The following is a 22,018-nucleotide window of genomic DNA, read 5'->3' as shown; positions in this document are numbered from 1 at the left end:
AACAGGATCCTTACAAGCAAACGGGCAGGTCGAAAGAATAAAGATGAGCATTGGCCCTATGATGGCAAAGTTTACGGAACCTGAAAACGGGGAACATTGGGACATAGTATTGAACAAATAGGGTACACACTTACTAACACTGTACACAGAAGTATAAAAGAGGTCCCGAGCAAAATGCTTTTTGGGGTACATCGAAAGTGTGAGATTGTAGATGAGCTCAGAGAAAAATTGGAAGATTTAAATGATACAATTGTTACAGAGAGCTTAGAACAGATTCGAGTAAAAGCTATGGAAAATCAAAATCAAGCTCAGGCATACAATAAGTCTTATTTCGACAAAGCAAAGAAAAAGACCAAGGATTACGCAAACTTGATACCCAAGAATAAAGGACCAAAGTGTTTCTTATCGAAGGATGTTGAAGGTTTCCAAATTTCTCGAAATCCATACAAGGGTATTTGGAGTGCTCAAAATGTAAGACCGTGGATAGGAAGAAAAAAATCATTAAATCATTAAAAAAAAAAGTTTGTAATTAGTTTTAGTTTTTGCCTTAATAATATCAGGATCAGGGGATCCAATTCGCAGGATGGCCGAATTGTAGTAGGCTCATCAGACGGTCACCTTACTATTTAAGCTCTCGATACCTCGATAGTAAGAAGAAGAACGATAGTCTGTTAACAAGCAGGAGGTTAAGCATTCTGGTTGAACGTGTTGAACATATAAGTAAACCGTGTTGTCCTATTAATTTGCAATCGGGTTTCGGTTTACAGTCTGATATTGATTGCTTTCAGATATGGTGTCAATCTAACTTCTTAAATCTGAACTGCCTGAAATGTAACGTAATGACTTTTTATTGGGGTACGCTTTTCTCTTCATAATATGCCACTGGATCGAATATATTCGGTCAACGATTTAGGAGTGCTTCTTGACCCAAAATAAAAATTCACTGTGACAGGTAAGTCTACTTTTAACAAGTGTTCTTGGATTTATTATGCGATGGTCTAAAGAATTTGATCAATTTGACGATTTTTATACTTTATTTTTATTTTCTTCCCTTGTCCGTCCTAATTCAAAATATTGCGCTCCCGTTTGGGGTCAAGTTCACATTGATTGTATTGAGTAGTTACACAACAAAATTCTTTTTTTTCGCCCTCCATTTTTTGAACTGGAATCAAAACGTAAGGTTGCCTTTTACTCTAGTAGCTTACTATTGCTTAATTTACCTACTCTTGTAAATCGTAGAATGATGCTTGGAACTATTTTTATGCACAATCTTGTCAGAGGTAATATTGACTCCATAGAATTGGTAAGCCAATTAACTTTTAATGTGCCTTTTAGACCAACTCGCAACTACCATCCTCTTAACTTGCCAAGATGTATCTCAAATTTTGCCTGCATGAACGCTTTCGTGTTCCTTGTAATAATTATATTTATCTATTTAATCAAATTATTTATCCCTGTCTTAGAAACTACAGTTTTAACATATTTACGCCGCGCTTATTTAAGTTTTTTTTAAATGTCCCTATATTGTGTTGTATGGGTTTTCCTCGCGAACTCGATAACTGACCACTATACTAATAGGGCCGCGCGTAACAAGCTCGTGCTTGGTTTCGTTAGGCCACTTGTTTGTACTGTTCAACGTTCAACAATAATAAACTGGGGCTGTGGGCCCAACTCTCAACTACCAAGTGTATCATTTTATCAGCGTCCACACCAAACAGGACAGAACAAAACCAATAGCAAATACAATCTGAAGAAATCTTCACGTGAAGTAAAATAAATAAAATTAGTAAAATTAATGCAAAAAATGAAATAAACGCAATAAAAACTAAAAAAAAAAATTAAGGTCTTTATACAAAGCGTGGAAGACTATCCCCGGAATCACGGCTAACCTACTTGCGAACGTGATTTATGGCATCGTTGCGTTAAAGGCTACCAGATATCTTGATTATCAAACAACAATTGAAGACTCTATACAACGCGTGTTAGGCTACTGACCCCGCCCACAGTGCCAACGAGAGGGCTAAAACAAAAATAATACGGTAGGTGCTGTACCCCAAAATGACAAGCCGACACTCCAGGAGGCGTTGGAGGCACACCCAAAGCATGGGCCTAGGTCAATAACCATTACAGAGTACAGGGCAAGGAAAGCACCTTCTTTTAAAAAAACAGAAGGGGGTCAGCGCGATAAGCCCGGCTTATCGGAGAGCTGAAGGAAGGAAGACCGTTGAACAAGGAGGGAGGAGGAGAAATTAAATGCCATTGTTCATCGGGAAGAAGAGCGGACTAAGATATTAGTTTATCGCTGATTTTTAGCACAAGAAACGCGTTTACGCGGCATTACTAACAAACAGTTTTTTCTCATAAACGCATATACTAACACACTCTAATATAAGTAATTCTATAGTTACTTGTTAATTACCGTTATGTAAACCAAAAATGGTGCAATATATGAACCAAATCATCCATATATCTATTACTCACATTCACATCATTACTCTTATTAAAATGTTGATTTTTTTATACCCTTGCAGAGGGTATTATAATTTCAGTCAGAAGTTAGCAACGCAGTGAAGGAGACATTTCCGACCCTATAAAGTATATATATTCTTGATCAGCATCACTAGCAGAGTCTAGCCATGTCCGTCTGTCCGTCCGTCTGTCCCTCCGTTTCTACGCAAACTAGTCTCTCTCAGTTTAAAGCTATCTGCATGAAACTTTCCCAAAAGTTGTCTTTCTATTGCAGGTAGTATATAAGTCAGAACGAGCCGGATCGGACGAAATAAAAATAAATAAAAATAAATTACAACTTTGCTGTTTTTAATTTTTTTTTTTTAGTTCTTCGACATATAGTAATGGTTAATTATTTCAGAATTACGGTTTAAATTTCATCAAAATCGGAACGACTATATCATATAGCTCCCATAGGAAATATCGGAAAAAAAAAGAAAAAAAATTATAACTTAGCTGTTTTTTAATTTTTTTCTTAGTTCTTCGACATATAGTATTGGGTAATTATTGCAGAATTACGGTTTAAATTTCATCAAAATCGGAAGACTGTATCACATAGCTCCCATAGAAGTAATACAATATATAAAATAACTATCTAATAATTGAGCTGCAAATCATCATAGCTTCAATGTTTTTTAACATATAAGCAAGTAAATCATAATTTAAATGTTTTCAAAAGTATTTAATTCTTGCAATAGCTGCAAGGGTATATGAACTTCGGCTTGCCGAAGTTTGCTTTTTTTCTTGTTTTAATTAAACTTCAAACAGTAGAAGTAACAAGCAAGCAAACTTCGGCAAGCCGAATTTCATATACCCTAGCAGATATTGCAAATTTAAACATTCTTTAAAACATTAAATTATGATTTACTTGCGTTTATGTTTGAAAACATTGAAGCTTTGAAGCTATGTCGTCCGATTTTGATGGAATTTAAGCCGTAATTCAAAAATATTTAACACTTACTATATGTCGAAGACTAAAACTATTGCCTATAGTCGTCCGATCCGGCTCGTTCCGAGTTATGTACTACCTGCAATAAAAAGACACCTTTTGGAACAGTTTTTATTGCAGATAGCTTTAAAACTGCGAGACTAGTTTGCGTAGAAACGTACGGACGGACAGATGCTAGTGATGCTGATCAAGAATATATATACTTTATAGGGTCGGAAATGTCTCATTCACTGCGTTGCAAACTTCTGACTGAAATTATAATACCCTCTGCAAGCGGGGTAGGTGGGGTTTAAAAGGAGCAGTAAATGGAAATACGTAAATAATGTAGTTGTTGAAAACAATCCTCTTTTCAACTCCATGTACATCCTGTTAATTATAGTAACTTGTGGGTTTAGTGTCAAAAGTAGTGCCTAAAGTGTACAAAGTACATAGTGTTAAAGTGTATTTATTGCTTACACGGAAAAATTTATTTTATATATAAGCACTACCATACAACATATGAGACTTGGCATTTCATACAACGCATTTGGACACAAAAAAACGGATCGCGGGAGGTTTCCCCGTGCTCACAAGCAGCAGGTCCATGCACTTCGTGTGCGTTCTGGTTTTTTTGCTCTCTCATTCTTATCTCATTTTTATGCTCGCGCACCTCATTGCACGAGTTCAGTCGTTCAGTCGCAGAGAGGCGCTTTTTGAAGAAGGTTGCTCTGCCCTTGCATTCGTCTTTGTATGTATGCGTGATCATGCATTCTCATACACGGGAGCATGTGTGCCTTTATTTCATTTCGGCGCATCAAGAATATTTTTTCTTTTGCCACTTTTCAAACTTGGTACCCTAAGAATATGGGGCGTTTTTACTATTGGGTTTATAAAAAATATCAATATTATATGTTATAATATATTTTATAATATTTCAGCATACGTTTTAATTTTTTTACTAACTCAAATCAGTGGTAGCAGTAAAATGTTTACATATATGTATGTATTTGAATTAATAGAAATAAAGTCCACTAATATGAGAACAGGGTATATCGCAGTCGTGTCACTTAAAACACCGGACTGCCTTTCAGTGTTTGAGAAAACTTCAACCAAAATCACCTTTGTCGTTGTTTTGCGAGCGATGGTGCCTGCATACCCTACCGGGGAGCGGGCAGTAACAAAACAGCTGCTTGGCTTTTATTTGTTTACACTTTTTAGGTCACTTGTTTTAAATGTTATGTTTAATTATCTTTGGTTGATTTATTTTTGAATGATTCGCAGCATAATTTTAATTGTCGTTAAAAAATTTTAATTGTCTTTAAACAATTCGTTATAATTTAAGATATTGGTACAATTAAAATTATAAAACTATTATCAATAAAATAATATTTAAACAAAAAAACCTAAAACCTTACAAAAATATAAAAAAGTATTTTATTATTTATTACTTGTTTAAAGACAATTAGATTTGTTAACGACAATTAAAATTACACTGCGAATGAGCAATGTGCAATAAGTCCGCGAGCATAAAATGAGAATAACAATGAGAGAGCAAAAAACCCGAATGCACACGAAGCGCCGGGGCCTGCTGTTGAGAGCCCGGGGGGCCTGCCGCTTTAAAATTGTTGTGTCCAAATTCGTTGTATGAGATGACCAGTCTAAATGTTGTATGATTAGTGATTTAACTAACTCCTGAAATATCAATAATATTATATTTTAACATTTCAATAATTAACTAGTGAAACAAAAAAAATAGCAAAAAAAAATTTAAGACCAATTTAAAATAAGAACTTTATAAAAAAAATGAACTCCTAATATATAAGCATCGTTTTTTTTTTTTTTACAATTATCTTAGAATTACTTTATAAATTTACGTCATTCATTTTAAAGGGGGAGATGTCGCGAGCGAAGTATATGATTTCAATTCTTATTTAATTACATAATACCTACATTGTTTATCCACATACAATTCTGTATCAAGTGCCAGGCCGACAAGCTCTTGATGCTCCTTTCTCTGGCTCTGAGCTTTGCTTCAGCCCTTGCGCTTGTTCCGCACCAGTTCGCTCAATGGAATCTGGTCTGCCATTACAAACGCCGCTTCGTCGAACACGATCGAGGTTTTTTTCGGTTCTTGCTACCAGATTCCTGCTGGCATTTAGGGCACACAGATGTAGATATACCTGCTCCTGGCTCCTGCGTCTCTGGGAAAGCCTCGGATGACACGATTGCGGTATGCAGCTATTTTAGCTGCGCCAACTTCGCCCATTCCCACATTAATGTGGCGCACCTGCTTGTCCTTAACAAGGGTCAGCGTTAAGACTGGCGACCTCAAAAGTTTACCAATTTTCCTAAAGGCCATCCACTTCTATATTTCTAGCCTATCAAAAGGGTAAGGGGACTTTAAACGAAGTTATCTAGGATGTGCGCTGACTCCTCTGCAATGACAAATATGTGGTCTTCACAGAAACTTGGCTGAATCCGGAGATTTTCAGCACCGAAGTTTTCCAACTATCTGGAAAGGTTCTTATTCCACTCATAAAGGGTGAGGAATGACGGATGTTCAAAATTAAAGAGGTGTTACTTCTCATTTGTAACATTTGTGTTCCTCACTAATATCACCAACCTACTAGAACTTAACATCTGGAGTGCCTCAGGGTAGTCATTTGGGCCCATTGCTGTTTACTTTATTCATCAATGATCTTCCCTTCTGTAGTAGGCTCATTCATGGTCACCTTATTATATAAGCTCTTGATAACTCGGTTAGTAGTCCAGCTAAAAAGGTTTTCTGTTTTGGGATTGCCAATGCAAGGCCTTAATCTCGCTCGTGTTCCACCCGAAGAGCGTGGCCAGGCACCACGTAAGGACGCCAGTCAAGATCAAGACACCAACGGAGGATTCTGGATTCGGACAATGCACCACCGGCTCCACAGGAATTGTCTTCCGAGAATGCTCGTCAGCAACATGAGCAACATCAGGCAGCTGCAAGCAGAAGTTATTGCGCATCGCAATTTGTTGCAGCAAATGCAGACACGTGGCGCCAAACACCAGCAACAACAACATGCAATTGGCAATGTTGGTTGCAACCCCAGCGGAGCGAACATTTTATCGCTTTCCCGAGAGCATGCCTCGGTTGGCAACCTGTCAGTCTGATCGTTTTATCGACTTCAAACGACAACGCAGTCGGTTTACAGCACGAAAGTTCGAGCAACGCCGATGGCAGCAGTCCGAGCTTTTTGCCATGTACTGCGAGGAGAATATCATGTTAGCACAGCCCATCAACCTGGACACAGACGAGCTCTTGGAGCAGATTATTGAAGGAGTGCCATCAGCAAAATTAAGGGATCATGCCCGAATTCAACGTTTCGCCAACCCGGAACAGATGCAAAAAAGCCTTCGCCAATATCTGCCTCCCGCATTAAACTGAAACCAACACAGCAAAGAAGCCATCAATGGAGGTCTCTGGAAACAACGAGCTGCGCTGCAGGAACAGCTACTCGAAGGGCCATTTGCAAAGGATTGCCGCAACTAAAAAAGGGCCCCTGGTTCCTGTTTCTCCTGTAGAGAAATGGAGCACTTTGTAGGGCACTGCCCCCAGAGGAACAAAAAAAACTATGTAAGAAGTATAAGATTTTTTTTTGCTTATTTTCCTAATGTACCAATCATTTCAGAATGTCTCATAGACTCAGGCAGCACGATATCTTTTATAAAGTTACTAAAGGCCCATATGGAAAAGTCATCAGTAAAGTTAACACACAAAGTTATGGTATAAAATAAAAGCCAACTCAATCTTATTAGAAAGTCGTTGTGCTTCATTATGAAAAAAGAAATAAAGATTATTTCGATTTGGTAATCGTCGCTGATGAGTCAATGAGCCATGATGCAGTGCTGGAAGGGATTTCATGGAAATTTATAGATTGAGCATTAATCTAGACACTATTAAGCGTAGTTATTGTAGTAATAGCACCTGCAACTTGAACCTGGTTAATGGGACGAAGGGTCACCCACTTTCAACTGCCGAATTAGAAGATTGTTTTACGAGTGGTCTAAGAAATACAAATAAGAATGAGACTGTTAAGGATCGATTGTTAGGAAATTAGACTGTTAAGGATGAACTGTTAGGAAATGAGATTTTGAAGGAGCAACTGTTAGGAAAAGAGACTGAAAACCTGTCAAAGAGCGTTTTAGAAGAAATGTTTAAAAATTATATGTTAAACATCAAGGTTGTTAATGATCAGTTTTCGGATTATAGCTGTGATAATGTTATCGACTATGAGACCAAGTGCAGATTTGCCAAAATGTTAAGGAATTATACGATACTGCAAACAGACCAAAAATACCTTTTACCATATGTGAAATGAAAATTAACATAAAAAACCGAAAGCGGTCAGTTGTTCATCTAGGCGGCTGTCATTTAGTGAAATAATCAGCTCCAGAAATTGTTAGACGAATATCTAGATAAAGGAATTATAAGAAACAGCGACTCGGAGTACACTTCCCCAATCGTGTTAGCAAAGAAAAAAACTGGAGATCTAAGACTATGCATAGACTACCGCAAGCTAAACAAAGTCCTAATAAAATTATAATCTCAAAGCTCGATTTGAAAAATGAATACTTTCACGTTTTTGTGAGCGACGATACGGTAAAATATACGTCTTTTGTAACTCCTTTAGGACAGTTTGAATTTTTGAGGATGCCCATGGGGATAAAAGTGCTTAAGCTGTGTTTCAACGTTTTGTAAACAAGATTTTTGCCGATTTGATTAGAGAAAACAAAGTCATCGTATACATGGATGACATTATAGTAGCAAGCACAAATATAGAAGAACATTTAAAAACTTTAAAAGGAGTATTTATTCGATTAGTGAATAAAAAATTAGAACTACGATTGGATAAATGCGAATTTATACCGATCATTTTTTTATAACTAAAGAAGGAATTAAAGCAGATGATAAAGGGTTGATGCAATAAGAAACTTTCCAATTCGAGAAAAATTACACAATGTTCAAAGCTTTTGGGGCTTATGGACATATTTCATAAAAGAAATTTTCCATTTTAGCCCAGCCACTTTATGACATGTTAAGGAAAGGCAGGGAATTTTCGTTTAAAGAGAAAGTTAAATTGATTTTGATCCTTAAAAAAAAGATTACAGAGTCACCGGTCTTAGCTATTTATGATCAGAAGGATGATGTCGATGCAAGCTCTTTAGGTTTCTGTGGGGTGTAATAAAAAAGAAAGGAGGTGGGAAAAACTTCATCACGTGTTCTAAATCTCTAAGCGAACGACAGAGACCGAGTCTTAGTACCACAGCTTTGAGCTCGATACATTGGCAATTATATACGCTCTTCGCAGATTTCGAGTTTACCTTCAGGGAAAGCTTTTTAAGGCAATAACCGATTGCAATTTCTTAACTCTTACATTAAATAGGATGAAATTAAACCCTAAAATCGCTCGGTGGGCACACGAACTTCAAAATTACAATTACGAAGTGGTTCACCGATCGGGACGCACTAAGTAGGTTTCATGTGTTGATTGTTGAGGCCAATAGTTTTAAAGACAATCTGTTAATCTGCCAATCAAAGCACCAAAATATACAACAAGTAAGGGATCAATTAGAGAAAATCAGCTTACAATGTTCGGAATGTTCGAAAAACGAACGAAGACAGATTATTATTTTAAGTCCCTGAAGAAATGGAAAACATATTTTACAAAAATACGATAATGAACTTGGACACATTGGTAGATACAAAATGATAGAATCAATTTCAACAACATATTGGTTTATGAACATAAAAGAAAAACGCAGTAGTCACATTGAAAATTACCTGAAATGTGTTGCGTTTTCCCCGAAAACTGAAAAATCAGAAGTTTTCCTAAATAGTATTCCGAAAGGGAATAAGCCATTCCAACTAGTGCATATATGGATCAGTAACTAAAGGTAGAGCAAATAGGCACATATTTCTTATTGAAAAAGCACTTGAAAATAGCAACAGGATCCTTACAAGCAAACGGGCAGGTCGAAAGAATAAAGATGAGCATTGGCCCTATGATGGCAAAGTTTACGGAACCTGAAAACGGGGAACATTGGGACATAGTATTGAACAAATAGGGTACACACTTACTAACACTGTACACAGAAGTATAAAAGAGGTCCCGAGCAAAATGCTTTTTGGGGTACATCGAAAGTGTGAGATTGTAGATGAGCTCAGAGAAAAATTGGAAGATTTAAATGATACAATTGTTACAGAGAGCTTAGAACAGATTCGAGTAAAAGCTATGGAAAATCAAAATCAAGCTCAGGCATACAATAAGTCTTATTTCGACAAAGCAAAGAAAAAGACCAAGGATTACGCAAACTTGATACCCAAGAATAAAGGACCAAAGTGTTTCTTATCGAAGGATGTTGAAGGTTTCCAAATTTCTCGAAATCCATACAAGGGTATTTGGAGTGCTCAAAATGTAAGACCGTGGATAGGAAGAAAAAAATCATTAAATCATTAAAAAAAAAGTTTGTAATTAGTTTTAGTTTTTGCCTTAATAATATCAGGATCAGGGGATCCAATTCGCAGGATGGCCGAATTGTAGTAGGCTCATCAGACGGTCACCTTACTATTTAAGCTCTCGATACCTCGATAGTAAGAAGAAGAACGATAGTCTGTTAACAAGCAGGAGGTTAAGCATTCTGGTTGAACGTGTTGAACATATAAGTAAACCGTGTTGTCCTATAATAATTTGCAATCGGGTTTCGGTTTACAGTCTGATATTGATTGCTTTCAGATATGGTGTCAATCTAACTTCTTAAATCTGAACTGCCTGAAATGTAACGTAATGACTTTTTATTGGGGTACGCTTTTCTCTTCATAATATGCCACTGGATCGAATATATTCGGTCAACGATTTAGGAGTGCTTCTTGACCCAAAATAAAAATTCACTGTGACAGGTAAGTCTACTTTTAACAAGTGTTCTTGGATTTATTATGCGATGGTCTAAAGAATTTGATCAATTTGACGATTTTTATACTTTATTTTTATTTTCTTCCCTTGTCCGTCCTAATTCAAAATATTGCGCTCCCGTTTGGGGTCAAGTTCACATTGATTGTATTGAGTAGTTACACAACAAAATTCTTTTTTTTCGCCCTCCATTTTTTGAACTGGAATCAAAACGTAAGGTTGCCTTTTTACTCTAGTAGCTTACTATTGCTTAATTTACCTACTCTTGTAAATCGTAGAATGATGCTTGGAACTATTTTTATGCACAATCTTGTCAGAGGTAATATTGACTCCATAGAATTGGTAAGCCAATTAACTTTTAATGTGCCTTTTAGACCAACTCGCAACTACCATCCTCTTAACTTGCCAAGATGTATCTCAAATTTTTGCCTGCATGAACGCTTTCGTGTTCCTTGTAATAATTATATTTATCTATTTAATCAAATTTATTTATCCCTGTCTTAGAAACTACAGTTTTAACATATTTACGCCGCGCTTATTTAAGGTTTTTTTATAAATGTCCCTATATTGTGTTGTATGGGTTTTCCTCGCGAACTCGATAACTGACCACTATACTAATAGGGCCGCGCGTAACAAGCTCGTGCTTGGTTTCGTTAGGCCACTTGTTTGTACTGTTCAACGTTCAACAATAATAAACTGGGGCTGTGGGCCCAACTCTCAACTACCAAGTGTATCATTTTATCAGCGTCCACACCAAACAGGACAGAACAAAACCAATAGCAAATACAATCTGAAGAAATCTTCACGTGAAGTAAAATAAATAAAATTAGTAAAATTAATGCAAAAAATGAAATAAACGCAATAAAAACTAAAAAAAAAATTAAGGTCTTTATACAAAGCGTGGAAGACTATCCCCGGAATCACGGCTAACCTACTTGCGAACGTGATTTATGGCATCGTTGCGTTAAAGGCTACCAGATATCTTGATTATCAAACAACAATTGAAGACTCTATACAACGCGTGTTAGGCTACTGACCCCGCCCACAGTGCCAACGAGAGGGCTAAAACAAAAATAATACGGTAGGTGCTGTACCCCAAAATGACAAGCCGACACTCCAGGAGGCGTTGGAGGCACACCCAAAGCATGGGCCTAGGTCAATAACCATTACAGAGTACAGGGCAAGGAAAGCACCTTCTTTTAAAAAAACAGAAGGGTGGTCAGCGCGATAAGCCCGGCTTATCGGAGAGCTGAAGGAAGGAAGACCGTTGAACAAGGAGGGAGGAGGAGAAATTAAATGCCATTGTTCATCGGGAGAAGAAGAGCGGACTAAGATATTAGTTTATCGCTGATTTTTTAGCACAAGAAACGCGTTTACGCGGCATTACTAACAAACAGTTTTGTTCTCATAAACGCATATACTAACACACTCTAATATAAGTAATTCTATAGTTACTTGTTAATTACCGTTATGTAAACCAAAAATGGTGCAATATATGAACCAAATCATCCATATATCTATTACTCACATTCACATCATTACTCTTATTAAAATGTTGATTTTTTTATACCCTTGCAGAGGGTATTATAATTTCAGTCAGAAGTTAGCAACGCAGTGAAGGAGACGTTTCCGACCCTATAAAGTATATATATTCTTGATCACATTACTAGGAGAGTCGATTTAGCCATGTCTGTCTCGTCTGTCCCTCCGTTTCTACGCAAACTAGTCTCTCAGTTTTAAAGCTATCTGCATGAAACTTTCCCAAAAGTTGTCTTTCTATTGCAGGTAGTATATAAGTCAGAACGAGCCGGATCGGACGAAATAAAAAATAAATAAAAATAAATTACAACTTTGCTGTTTTTAATTTTTTTTTTTTAGTTCTTCGACATATAGTAATGGTTAATTATTTCAGAATTACGGTTTAAATTTCATCAAAATCGGACGACTATATCATATAGCTCCCATAGGAAATATCGGAAAAAAAAGAAAAAAAATTATAACTTAGCTGTTTTTTAATTTTTTTCTTAGTTCTTCGACATATAGTATTGGGTAATTATTGCAGAATTACGGTTTAAATTTCATCAAAATCGGAAGACTGTATCACATAGCTCCCATAGAAGTAATACAAATATATAAAATAACTATCTAATAATTGAGCTGCAAATCATCATAGCTTCAATGTTTTTTAACATATAAGCAAGTAAATCATAATTTAAATGTTTTCAAAAGTATTTAATTCTTGCAATAGCTGCAAGGGTATATGAACTTCGGCTTGCCGAAGTTTGCTTTTTTTCTTGTTTTTAATTAAACTTCAAACAGTAGAAGTAACAAGCAAGCAAACTTCGGCAAGCCGAATTTCATATACCCTAGCAGATATTGCAAAATTTAAACATTCTTTAAAACATTAAAATTATGATTTACTTGCGTTTATGTTTGAAAACATTGAAGCTTTGAAGCTATGTCGTCCGATTTTGATGGAATTTAAGCCGTAATTCTAAAATATTTAACACTTACTATATGTCGAAGAACTAAAACTATATGCTATAGTCGTCCGATCCGGCTCGTTCCGAGTTATGTACTACCTGCAATAAAAAGACACCTTTTGGAACAGTTTTATGCAGATAGCTTTAAAACTGCGAGACTAGTTTGCGTAGAAACGTACGGACGGACAGATGCTAGTGATGCTGATCAAGAATATATATACTTTATAGGGTCGGAAATGTCTCATTCACTGCGTTGCAAACTTCTGACTGAAATTATAATACCCTCTGCAAGCGGGGTAGGTGGGGTTTAAAAGGAGCAGAAGTAAATGGAAATACGTAAATAATGTAGTTGTTGAAAACAATCCTCTTTTCAACTCCATGTACATCCTGTTAATTATAGTAACTGTGGGTTTAGTGTCAAAAGTAGTGCCTAAAGTGTACAAAGTACATAGTGTTAAAGTGTATTTTTGCTTACACGGAAAAATTTATTTTATATATAAGCACTAACCATACAACATATAGACTGGTCATTTCATACAACGCATTTGGACACAAAAAAACGGATCGCGGGAGGTTCCCCGTGCTCACAGCAGCAGGTCCATGCACTTCGTGTGCGTTCTGGTTTTTTGCTCTCTCATTCTTATTCTCATTTTTATGCTCGCGCACTCATTGCACGAGTTCAGTCGTTCAGTCGCAGAGAGGCGCTTTTTGAAGAAGGTTGCTCTGCCCTTGCATTCGTCTTTGTATGTATGCGTGATCATGCATTCTCATACACGGGAGCATGTGTGCCTTTATTTCATTTCGGCGCATCAAGAATATTTTTTCTTTTGCCACTTTTCAAACTTGGTACCCTAAGAATATGGGCGTTTTTACTATTGGGTTATGATAAAAATATCAATATTATATGTTATAATATATTTTATAATATTTCAGCATACGTTTTATTTTTTTTACTAACTCAAATCAGTGGTAGCAGTAAAATGTTTTACATATATGTATGTATTTGAATTAATAGAAATCAGTCCACTAATATGAGAACAGGGTATATCGCAGTCGTGTCACTTAAAACACCGACTGCCTTTCAGTGTTTGAGAAAACTTCAACCAAAATCACCTTTTGTCGTTGTTTTGCGAGCGGATGGTGCCTGCATACCCTACCGACGATTGCTTTAAGGGAGCGGGCAGTAACAAAAACAGCTGCTTGGCTTTTATTTTGTTTACACTTTTTAGGTCACTTGTTTTAAATGTTATGTTTAATTATCTTTGGTTGATTTATTTTTGAATGATTCGCAGCATAATTTTAATTGTCGTTAAAAATTTTAATTGTCTTTAAACAATTCGTTATAATTTAAGATATTGGTACAATTAAAATTATAAAACTATTATCAATAAAATAATATTTAAACAAAAAAACCTTAAAACCTTACAAAAATATAAAAAAGTATTTATTATTTATTACTTGTTTAAAGACAATTAGATTTGTTAACGACAATTAAAATTACACTGCGAATGAGCAATGTGCAATAAGTCCGCGAGCATAAAAATGAGAATAACAATGAGAGAGCAAAAAACCCGAATGCACACGAAGCGCCGGGGCCTGCTGTTGAGAGCCCGGGGGGCCTGCCGCTTTAAAATTGTTGTGTCCAAATTCGTTGTATGAGATGACCAGTCTAAATGTTGTATGATTAGTGATTTAACTAACTCCTGAAATATCAATAAATATTATATTTTTAACATTTCAATAATTAACTAGTGAAACAAAAAAAATAGCAAAAAAAAAATTTAAGACCAATTTAAAATAAGAACTTTATAAAAAAAATGAACTCCTAATATATAAGCATCGTTTTTTTTTTTTTTACAATTATCTTAGAATTACTTTATAAATTTACGTCATTCATTTTAAAGGGGGAGATGTCGCGAGCGAAGTATATGATTTCAATTCTTATTTAATTACATAAATACCTACATTGTTTATCCACATACAAATTCTGTATCAAGTGCCAGGCCGACAAGCTCTTGATGCTCCTTTCTCTGGCTCTGAGCTTTGCTTCAGCCCTTGCGCTTGTTCCGCGCACCAGTTCGCTCAATGGAATCTGGTCTGCCATTACAAACGCCGCTTCGTCGAACACGATCGAGGTTTTTCTTCGGTTCTTGCTACCAGATTCCTGCTGGCATTTAGGGCACACAGATGTAGATATACCTGCTCCTGGCTCCTGCGTCTCTGGGAAAGCCTCGGATGACACGATTGCGGTATGCAGCTATTTTAGCTGCGCCAACTTCGCCCATTCCCACATTAATGTGGCGCACCTGCTTGTCCTTAACAAGGGTCAGCGTTAAGACTGGCGACCTCAAAAGTTTACCAATTTTCCTAAAGGCCATCCACCGTTGGGGTCACGTATTACTTGGCTTGGTGCGGTTTCTTTTGTGACGGCCAAGTCAGTCACTGTCACAACAGTGTTTTTTGGAACGTTTTGTAATGCGGTGTTGCGGTGGCCGCGGATTTAAAGTTTTAAATATTTTTACCCAAAAAAAAAAAATTGGCGGTCATTAACGACGATGTTGTGGGTGAACTTTAAGAAAAAAAAACAAGTGAGAACCGCCGTAATATACGAGTGACATCGCGCTGTGAAAAGTGATAGTGATCCTTGGGGAAGGACATGTAAAGGACCAATACACCGTTCGCTAAAATGTCTTCAATGTCTTCATAAGTGAAACATACTATAATCATGTAATGTTGTGTTTGTAAGCTTAAGTTCTTATAAGTGAATTATCACATAGCACTATAGCAATGCACAAATATATGTAATCCTAAAAATTTTAAAAGTGTGCTGCCCGTCTTTAAAAAGAGAGCTCTCTAAGTCGAATACAAATAAAAAGGGTGAGTGTTCCGCAACCCAAGGTCCAAATATGTATTTTTTCATGTTTTTAATAAAGCTGAAGAAGAGCACCGGTAAGCGTGCGCAATGGTACAATGTTTCGAAATCAGCTAGGAATTGGCCGATCTTAATAAATTAAGATATGGGGATGAAACTGCGAAAAAATTTGGGCCGGTGGAGTTTTACATTTATGGCATGGTTGTATTCTGGCATTAAATACAATTATTTCAATCTGATACTCCGTTAAAAAGATATTCAATGAACAAGACAAATACAGCATTATTGAAATGAGAACGATTTTTCGTTTTTGTTTTGTATGTGCATATCAAAGCGATGTTTCAAAGTCCTGTATTAAACAGCTCGAGCAGGAAAAATGTAGTTCTACCACTTTCTGGAAAATCAGCTAGTTTAGCGGGAAAACTATACAAAAAAAGCTTGATCTCGTGCCCTTCCAAACGCCTAAAGCTGCGGTTACGTGCTACATATTGTTTAATGTGTCTCGTTAAGGCCGTTTTCTTAAACTAAAATATAGCCAACATTAGGTTTTTGTGTTTACTTTTTTTTTTAAAACGCCAGGATGATTTCTTTTTATTTTCGAGTCTTAAAGCTTTTGAGATCACGGAACTTTTAATATGTATATAACACATTTTTCTCTATAAATTCGGTTTTGGGAGTTATTCACCACATAAAAAAAATGCAACCCATTTAATATCTTTTTAATTAGCATTTTATGCTTATTTGAATGAACAGAAATCAATGCAAGTGCAATGAAAAAATTTATCGGAATGAATAGTGAAATCATTTAATAATTAATATAAGCAAGGCTATTATAGACATAATTATTTAGTGATCAGAGGACAGTAACTGTGTTCTTCGATTTTTTAATATATAAGTTATTTTGGAACAACTCTTGGCCATGGTGCTGACGTAGTTTAATAAAAAAAAGGGTTCTAGTCCTGTAAAAATTAAAAACAAGAAAGGAAGGAAACTGCAACAACCCAAAATGTATATACCTTTGCAGCTTTTGCAAAAAATCTCGATATTTATTCGTATACGTTTAAGAAAATTGAAGCTATAGCTCAATTATTCGGTCGTTTATTTTTATTACCCCGATTGTTCCCATGGGAGCTATAAGATATATTCGTCTGATTGAAAATTGAAAAACAGCAAATGGGAGCTATATGATGCATTCGTACAAACAGCCGAGTTCCGACTTACGTTTTACCTGCTTCAGATAGATTATTTTTGTGAAAATTTCCTGCAGATAGATTTAAAACTGACTCACTAGACTCTCCTAGTGATGCTGATCAAGAATATATACAAGGCCTGTTCCAGTTTTCACTCGGAAGTGAATTCGGATTTCTCTTGAACATAATCAAAGTTCCCTTGCTTGCTAGCAAACTTCCTAGGGAAATTACTATTTGGGGGGAAATATAACAGCCGACTGCCGCTACTGCTCATAACAAAAGCCTTTGATTTGCCTAAGTTTTCCAGGCAAATCTCTGATCAACATTTGGCCCGATGCTGTTCCTAATCCTTGTGCATTATTGGTGCACACGTCTCAAATCAGTCAAAAAATCATTGGTAGCCAAAATAAATAAATATTTTACAGGCAGTGATGGAAACTGACAAACAAAAGTGTTGAACAACACGTGTGAATCAGCTGCTTGGCACCAGTGTTGCAAACTTTTAACAAGTAGTGTTTGGGACCAAAGTTGCCAAAGTCCCAAGTAAATAAACGAAACAAATTGAATAAAAACATGAAAGGAAGCAAACATCGGCCAGCCGAAGTTCATATACCCTTGCAGCGATTGCAAAAATTAAATATTCTTGAAACATTGAAGCTATGATGATTTGCAGTTCAAATATTTCTTAGTTCCTATGGCAGCAATATGATATCGATTTCCGATTTTAATAAAATTAAAAGCGTAATTCTGAACTGTTAAATTATTAACTAGCCAACAAAAATTTCTAAAAAAAAATTACAAAAGAAAAAAGGTAAATTTGTTTTAAATTTGTTTTTTTTAATATGTTATAGTCGTCCGATTTTGATGAAATTTAAACCGTAGTTCTGAAATATTTAACCATTACTAAATGTCGAGGAACTAAACAAAAAAATTAAAAAACAGCAAAGTTAAAATTTTGTTTCATTTATTTTTCCGATTGTTCCTATGGGAGCTATATGCTATAGGCGGCTCATTCCGACTTAAATATTACCTGCAATAGAAAACCAACTTTTGGGAAAGTTTCATGCAGATAACTTTAAAACTGAGAGACTATTTCGCGTAGAAACGGACGGACATACGAAAGGACTGACGGACTTGGCTAGATCGACTCTCCTGGTGATGCTGATCAAGAAAATATATACTTTATATTTTACTAAGTTTAAAAGGTTTAAAAGTATATTCGGTATCGACAGATGTTGGCCGAATAAATATACACCAACCAAAAATTTTTTTCTATTTATTTATTTTGTGAGTAAAAAAACAGTATTACATTTATTTTGGGTGTAAAAAAATAGTAAGCAAAGTATTGCGATAAGAGCATGGAAGTGATTAAGTGATAGAATGGTTGTAGAATAAACTGATTTGGTAAGTCTGCATTAAGTTCAAATTTTCTGACAAAATAAATGTGTAAAATAATTGTTATAACTGCAAGGGTATATTAGGGTATTTTTTTTTGTTTTTAATAAATTCTTTATAGAAAATTAATATAAGCATGTGTTTATAAACAAGAACAAAAAGCGATGTAGGTCAGGAATGAAAAAGCTTTGACGAATGCCATTGTAAATAGAGGTCAGTTTGCATGGCTCGCGCTGGTCCAACGGTACATGCTTATGTGAAAGGGGAGGGTAACAGCCACACGCTGCCGATTGTATTTTAATCAAGCTCGAGAGATTGCAACTCGGGTAGCTTGTTGACAGTGAAGAAAGATTAATAAGACGGATTAAATTATTTATTTTCCTCCCAAAAACGACTACGCTAACGCCGGCAAAAGGTGCCTGACCATTGCACGCTTCTTCCTCGGCCCATTTTTTTTGGACTGGGCACTAATAAACCTGATTAACGGGAATCTTATACTGGGGGAACTCGACTCGAGTGCCCCATGTTGTTTACACATAAAGCGATTATCTAAAATGTTTTAAATAGTTTCACCCAAACTTTAAATGGAGATCTGATCTTACCTGGTAAAGTCAGTCATTTCCATCATAATCATACACATATGTTTAGCAAGAAAAATTATGTCGTTTCCAGTATCATCCCATTTAGCAACTTCCGAGTCAAACGTAAGTTTCTCCCTACGGAACAACTCAACCTGCTGAGCAATTTTTTGTTTATCTTCTTCGGTCATTTTTCGCATGGCTTCCTAAAATAAATATAGGTTTACATACAGCAAAGAAAATTATTTTACACCATGACTTACCCTAGCTGTACATATGCCACTAATATCCGGATATTCGTCAACCGTTAAATCGCCAGTATGAGCGCTTGCTAAAATATATAAAATGAAACAACAAAAATAAAAAGGGAGAATAGACTAAAGTCGTTCCAAAATCTTCAAGGTCTTTTAACCGAATTTTTACTTCTGCATTATAAACTTATTTCTTTAACTGGTAACCTGGTATGGACTTTAAGGGTCAAACGTCTATAGTGATAAATGGCGGTCGGTTGCAACACTGCTGGTAAAAGTCTAAATAAATTTCTTAGCGACTGGGCAAATGCTCTTTTCTAAATGCAATTGCTAAAAAAACGTAATGATTTAGTTCCATAAACCTTTTTTTGCACAAAAAAATAGAATTTTTTCACAAAAATGAAAACTATATATTTATAGAATAATAGCTAACCCTGCGCTTTTCGCTGCGCAGTTTGTAAATATACGAGTTAACACCCAAAATAATACAATTTCTCAGACAGAGGAAATGAGTAAGCATTGATTGCACAACAAACAGCAAAGCAATGCCCTCAATAATAGAATTTCCCAAACCGTAGAAGAGAGCATTAATTGCACAACTAACAGCAAAGCAATGCTCTCAATAAAGTTCTAACGAACTTAGCTTGCACCTTTTGGTCAGCGATCGTGGGAATGCAGAATAGCCAATTTCCAAAGTTGATCGAACTCAACTTAGTGCATACAACAAAAACTATAATTAAAATGCACTGGCCAATTACAATTAAGTTTGGCCAACGGCGACGGCGACCAAGAGCAGCAACCAATAATATGAAAGAACGTCAGCAGAAACATCAACAGCGGCAGAGACGGCGGCAGCGATGGAGCGACGCGTAGCTATAAAAACAATTGTTTAATCTAAGTAAGTTAGTTCTTAATCCAACTCAATAAAGAAAAGTTAGATTTTTTATATAAAAATCATAATCAATCTTTTAACTGGCGCCCGAACAGGGACCTGATTAAAACCGCGAAAGGATAACAAGTTCCGCGTCTCGCGAAGTTCAGAAAGTAAAAAATTCTGACGTTTCGTTTCAAACCTCCGCCTAATCAGTGAGAAGTAAAAAACCAAAAATACCGAGATTCGGAAGTGCAAAAGTGGCGTTTAAAAAACGCCGCAAATTGTCACTCCTGAAAAAAAAAAACAGGACTTGTACCCGGTGGAATAATCAGGCCAAATTTTATCGCCGTGATCCCTTTAGTATCCGTTCGAAGGGAACGTGAATTAAGGTACAGAGAAGGCCCCTTAGTAAACTCACACTCAGGAGAGATCGTTGCAGAGTGGGATAAAACGGAATCTGCCGAGCCTGTCATCACGAGAGCACGCCGAGATATGTTACTACTGTAAGAATAGTTTTAAGCAATTTATTAACAAAAACATAAAAAATATTTAATCGAAACATATTCAAAGAAGAAAAAGTTTTACCCAAATATAAAGTGTAGAAGACATATTTTAGTGAGTTAAAAAGAAAAAAATCCAAAATATAGGGAAAATAAAAATTCCCACACAATAATTACAAAGGTAATAAAAAATCGCACACCCTAATTCTTAGAAGACAACTTCCGAATTCTGAATAACTAAATTAAAAATTAAATTAAACTTTTCGCTGCTCATATATCCATACCCAAACTGACCGAACAGATTTGGCAGACAGACTCGCGAATCTTACCGGACCCTCATCAGCCAGTTCCACACAAATAAACACACGAATCATGACCGAGAGGGACATTGAGGAAAAAATAAAAACAATCTTAGAGACAAATCTCAGTAAACTAGTAAAGGAAATACTTAATCCAAATAAAGATTTTTCCAAATATACAGACCAAACAATTAAAAGAGAATTAACGCACAATCTTAGTGAGTTAGATAAATTACCAGACATTGTTCGGACACTTAGAGACTTTTCAGGAAACAAAAGTGAATATTCATCATGGAGGAAAAGTGTCGAGAGGGTGTTAAAAATCTATGAAAACAGAATTGGTTCACCAAAATATTATGGAATTCTTTTAGCAATCCGTAACAAAATTACTGGTCAAGCGGACGCAGTATTAGAATCATATAATACCCCCTTAGATTGGACAGCTATTTCAAAATGCCTAACAGCGCATTTCGCCGACAAGCGCGACTTAAAGACCTTAGAATATCAACTATATGCTCTTAACCAAGGTAACAATACTATAGATGAATATTATCAGGCAGTCTATCAACAATTATCACTAATTCTGAACCGAAATTGGCAGCTTAGATGCCTCACAAGAAACTATACAATCTCTGACAGCCATGTATAGGGAAAAAGCCTTAGACACTTTTGTCAGAGGACTTAATGGAAACCTGGCACAATTGCTGGCCATTAAAGAACCACATGACTTAGGACACGCTCTACATTTATGCAGTCTGCTAGAGAATCAAAATGCTAGGAATAACCAGACACCAAAAACTCCGTATTTAGGGAGGGCACCCATGCTACCACCTAAACCTCAACAACCATATCGGATGGTAGCCGTCAAACAAAATTTCCATCCGCATCTCTACCATAACCCAAACCAATCCGGAAAACCCCTAATTACTCAAACTAACCAATTCAAATCTTATAGTCAACCTTATACAAACCAATCCGGTGTAGTAGCGTCCTATAACATACCAAAACCTCCGCCACGACCACAACCGAAACCGGTACCTATGGACGTAGATCAGTCAGTTCGATCACGTCATATAAATTATATGAACAAACCAGCAAATAATGATTATGCAGGGAAAAGACCTCTCAGCACCGCTAATGCCCCAAATAATAATAAGATGCCAAGACAGTTCCATATTCAACCAGAGACAGGA

General features: G+C 36.1%; 1 protein-coding gene across 2 annotated transcripts in view; it reads right to left on the bottom strand.

Annotated features, from left to right (window-relative positions):
* Positions 1-22,018, bottom strand: part of LOC128264023 (catenin alpha) — a 184,434-nt gene that overhangs the window by 19,859 nt on the left and 142,557 nt on the right. For both annotated transcript variants that reach the window (XM_052999305.1, XM_052999306.1), the window contains exons 8-9: positions 19,165-19,232; positions 18,926-19,107 (exon numbers count right to left, since the gene is read on the bottom strand). In XM_052999305.1, coding sequence (XP_052855265.1) covers positions 18,926-19,107; positions 19,165-19,232 — 250 coding nt within the window. The remainder of the gene's footprint in view (positions 1-18,925; positions 19,108-19,164; positions 19,233-22,018) is intronic.

The sequence above is a fragment of the Drosophila gunungcola genome, unplaced genomic scaffold (assembly GCF_025200985.1).
Source record: "Drosophila gunungcola strain Sukarami unplaced genomic scaffold, Dgunungcola_SK_2 000048F, whole genome shotgun sequence".
In the NCBI taxonomy this organism is placed as follows: Eukaryota; Metazoa; Arthropoda; class Insecta; order Diptera; family Drosophilidae; genus Drosophila; species Drosophila gunungcola.
The sequence above is the reverse complement of the archived record's forward strand: the minus strand, read 5'-3'. Positions and strand labels throughout refer to the sequence as shown.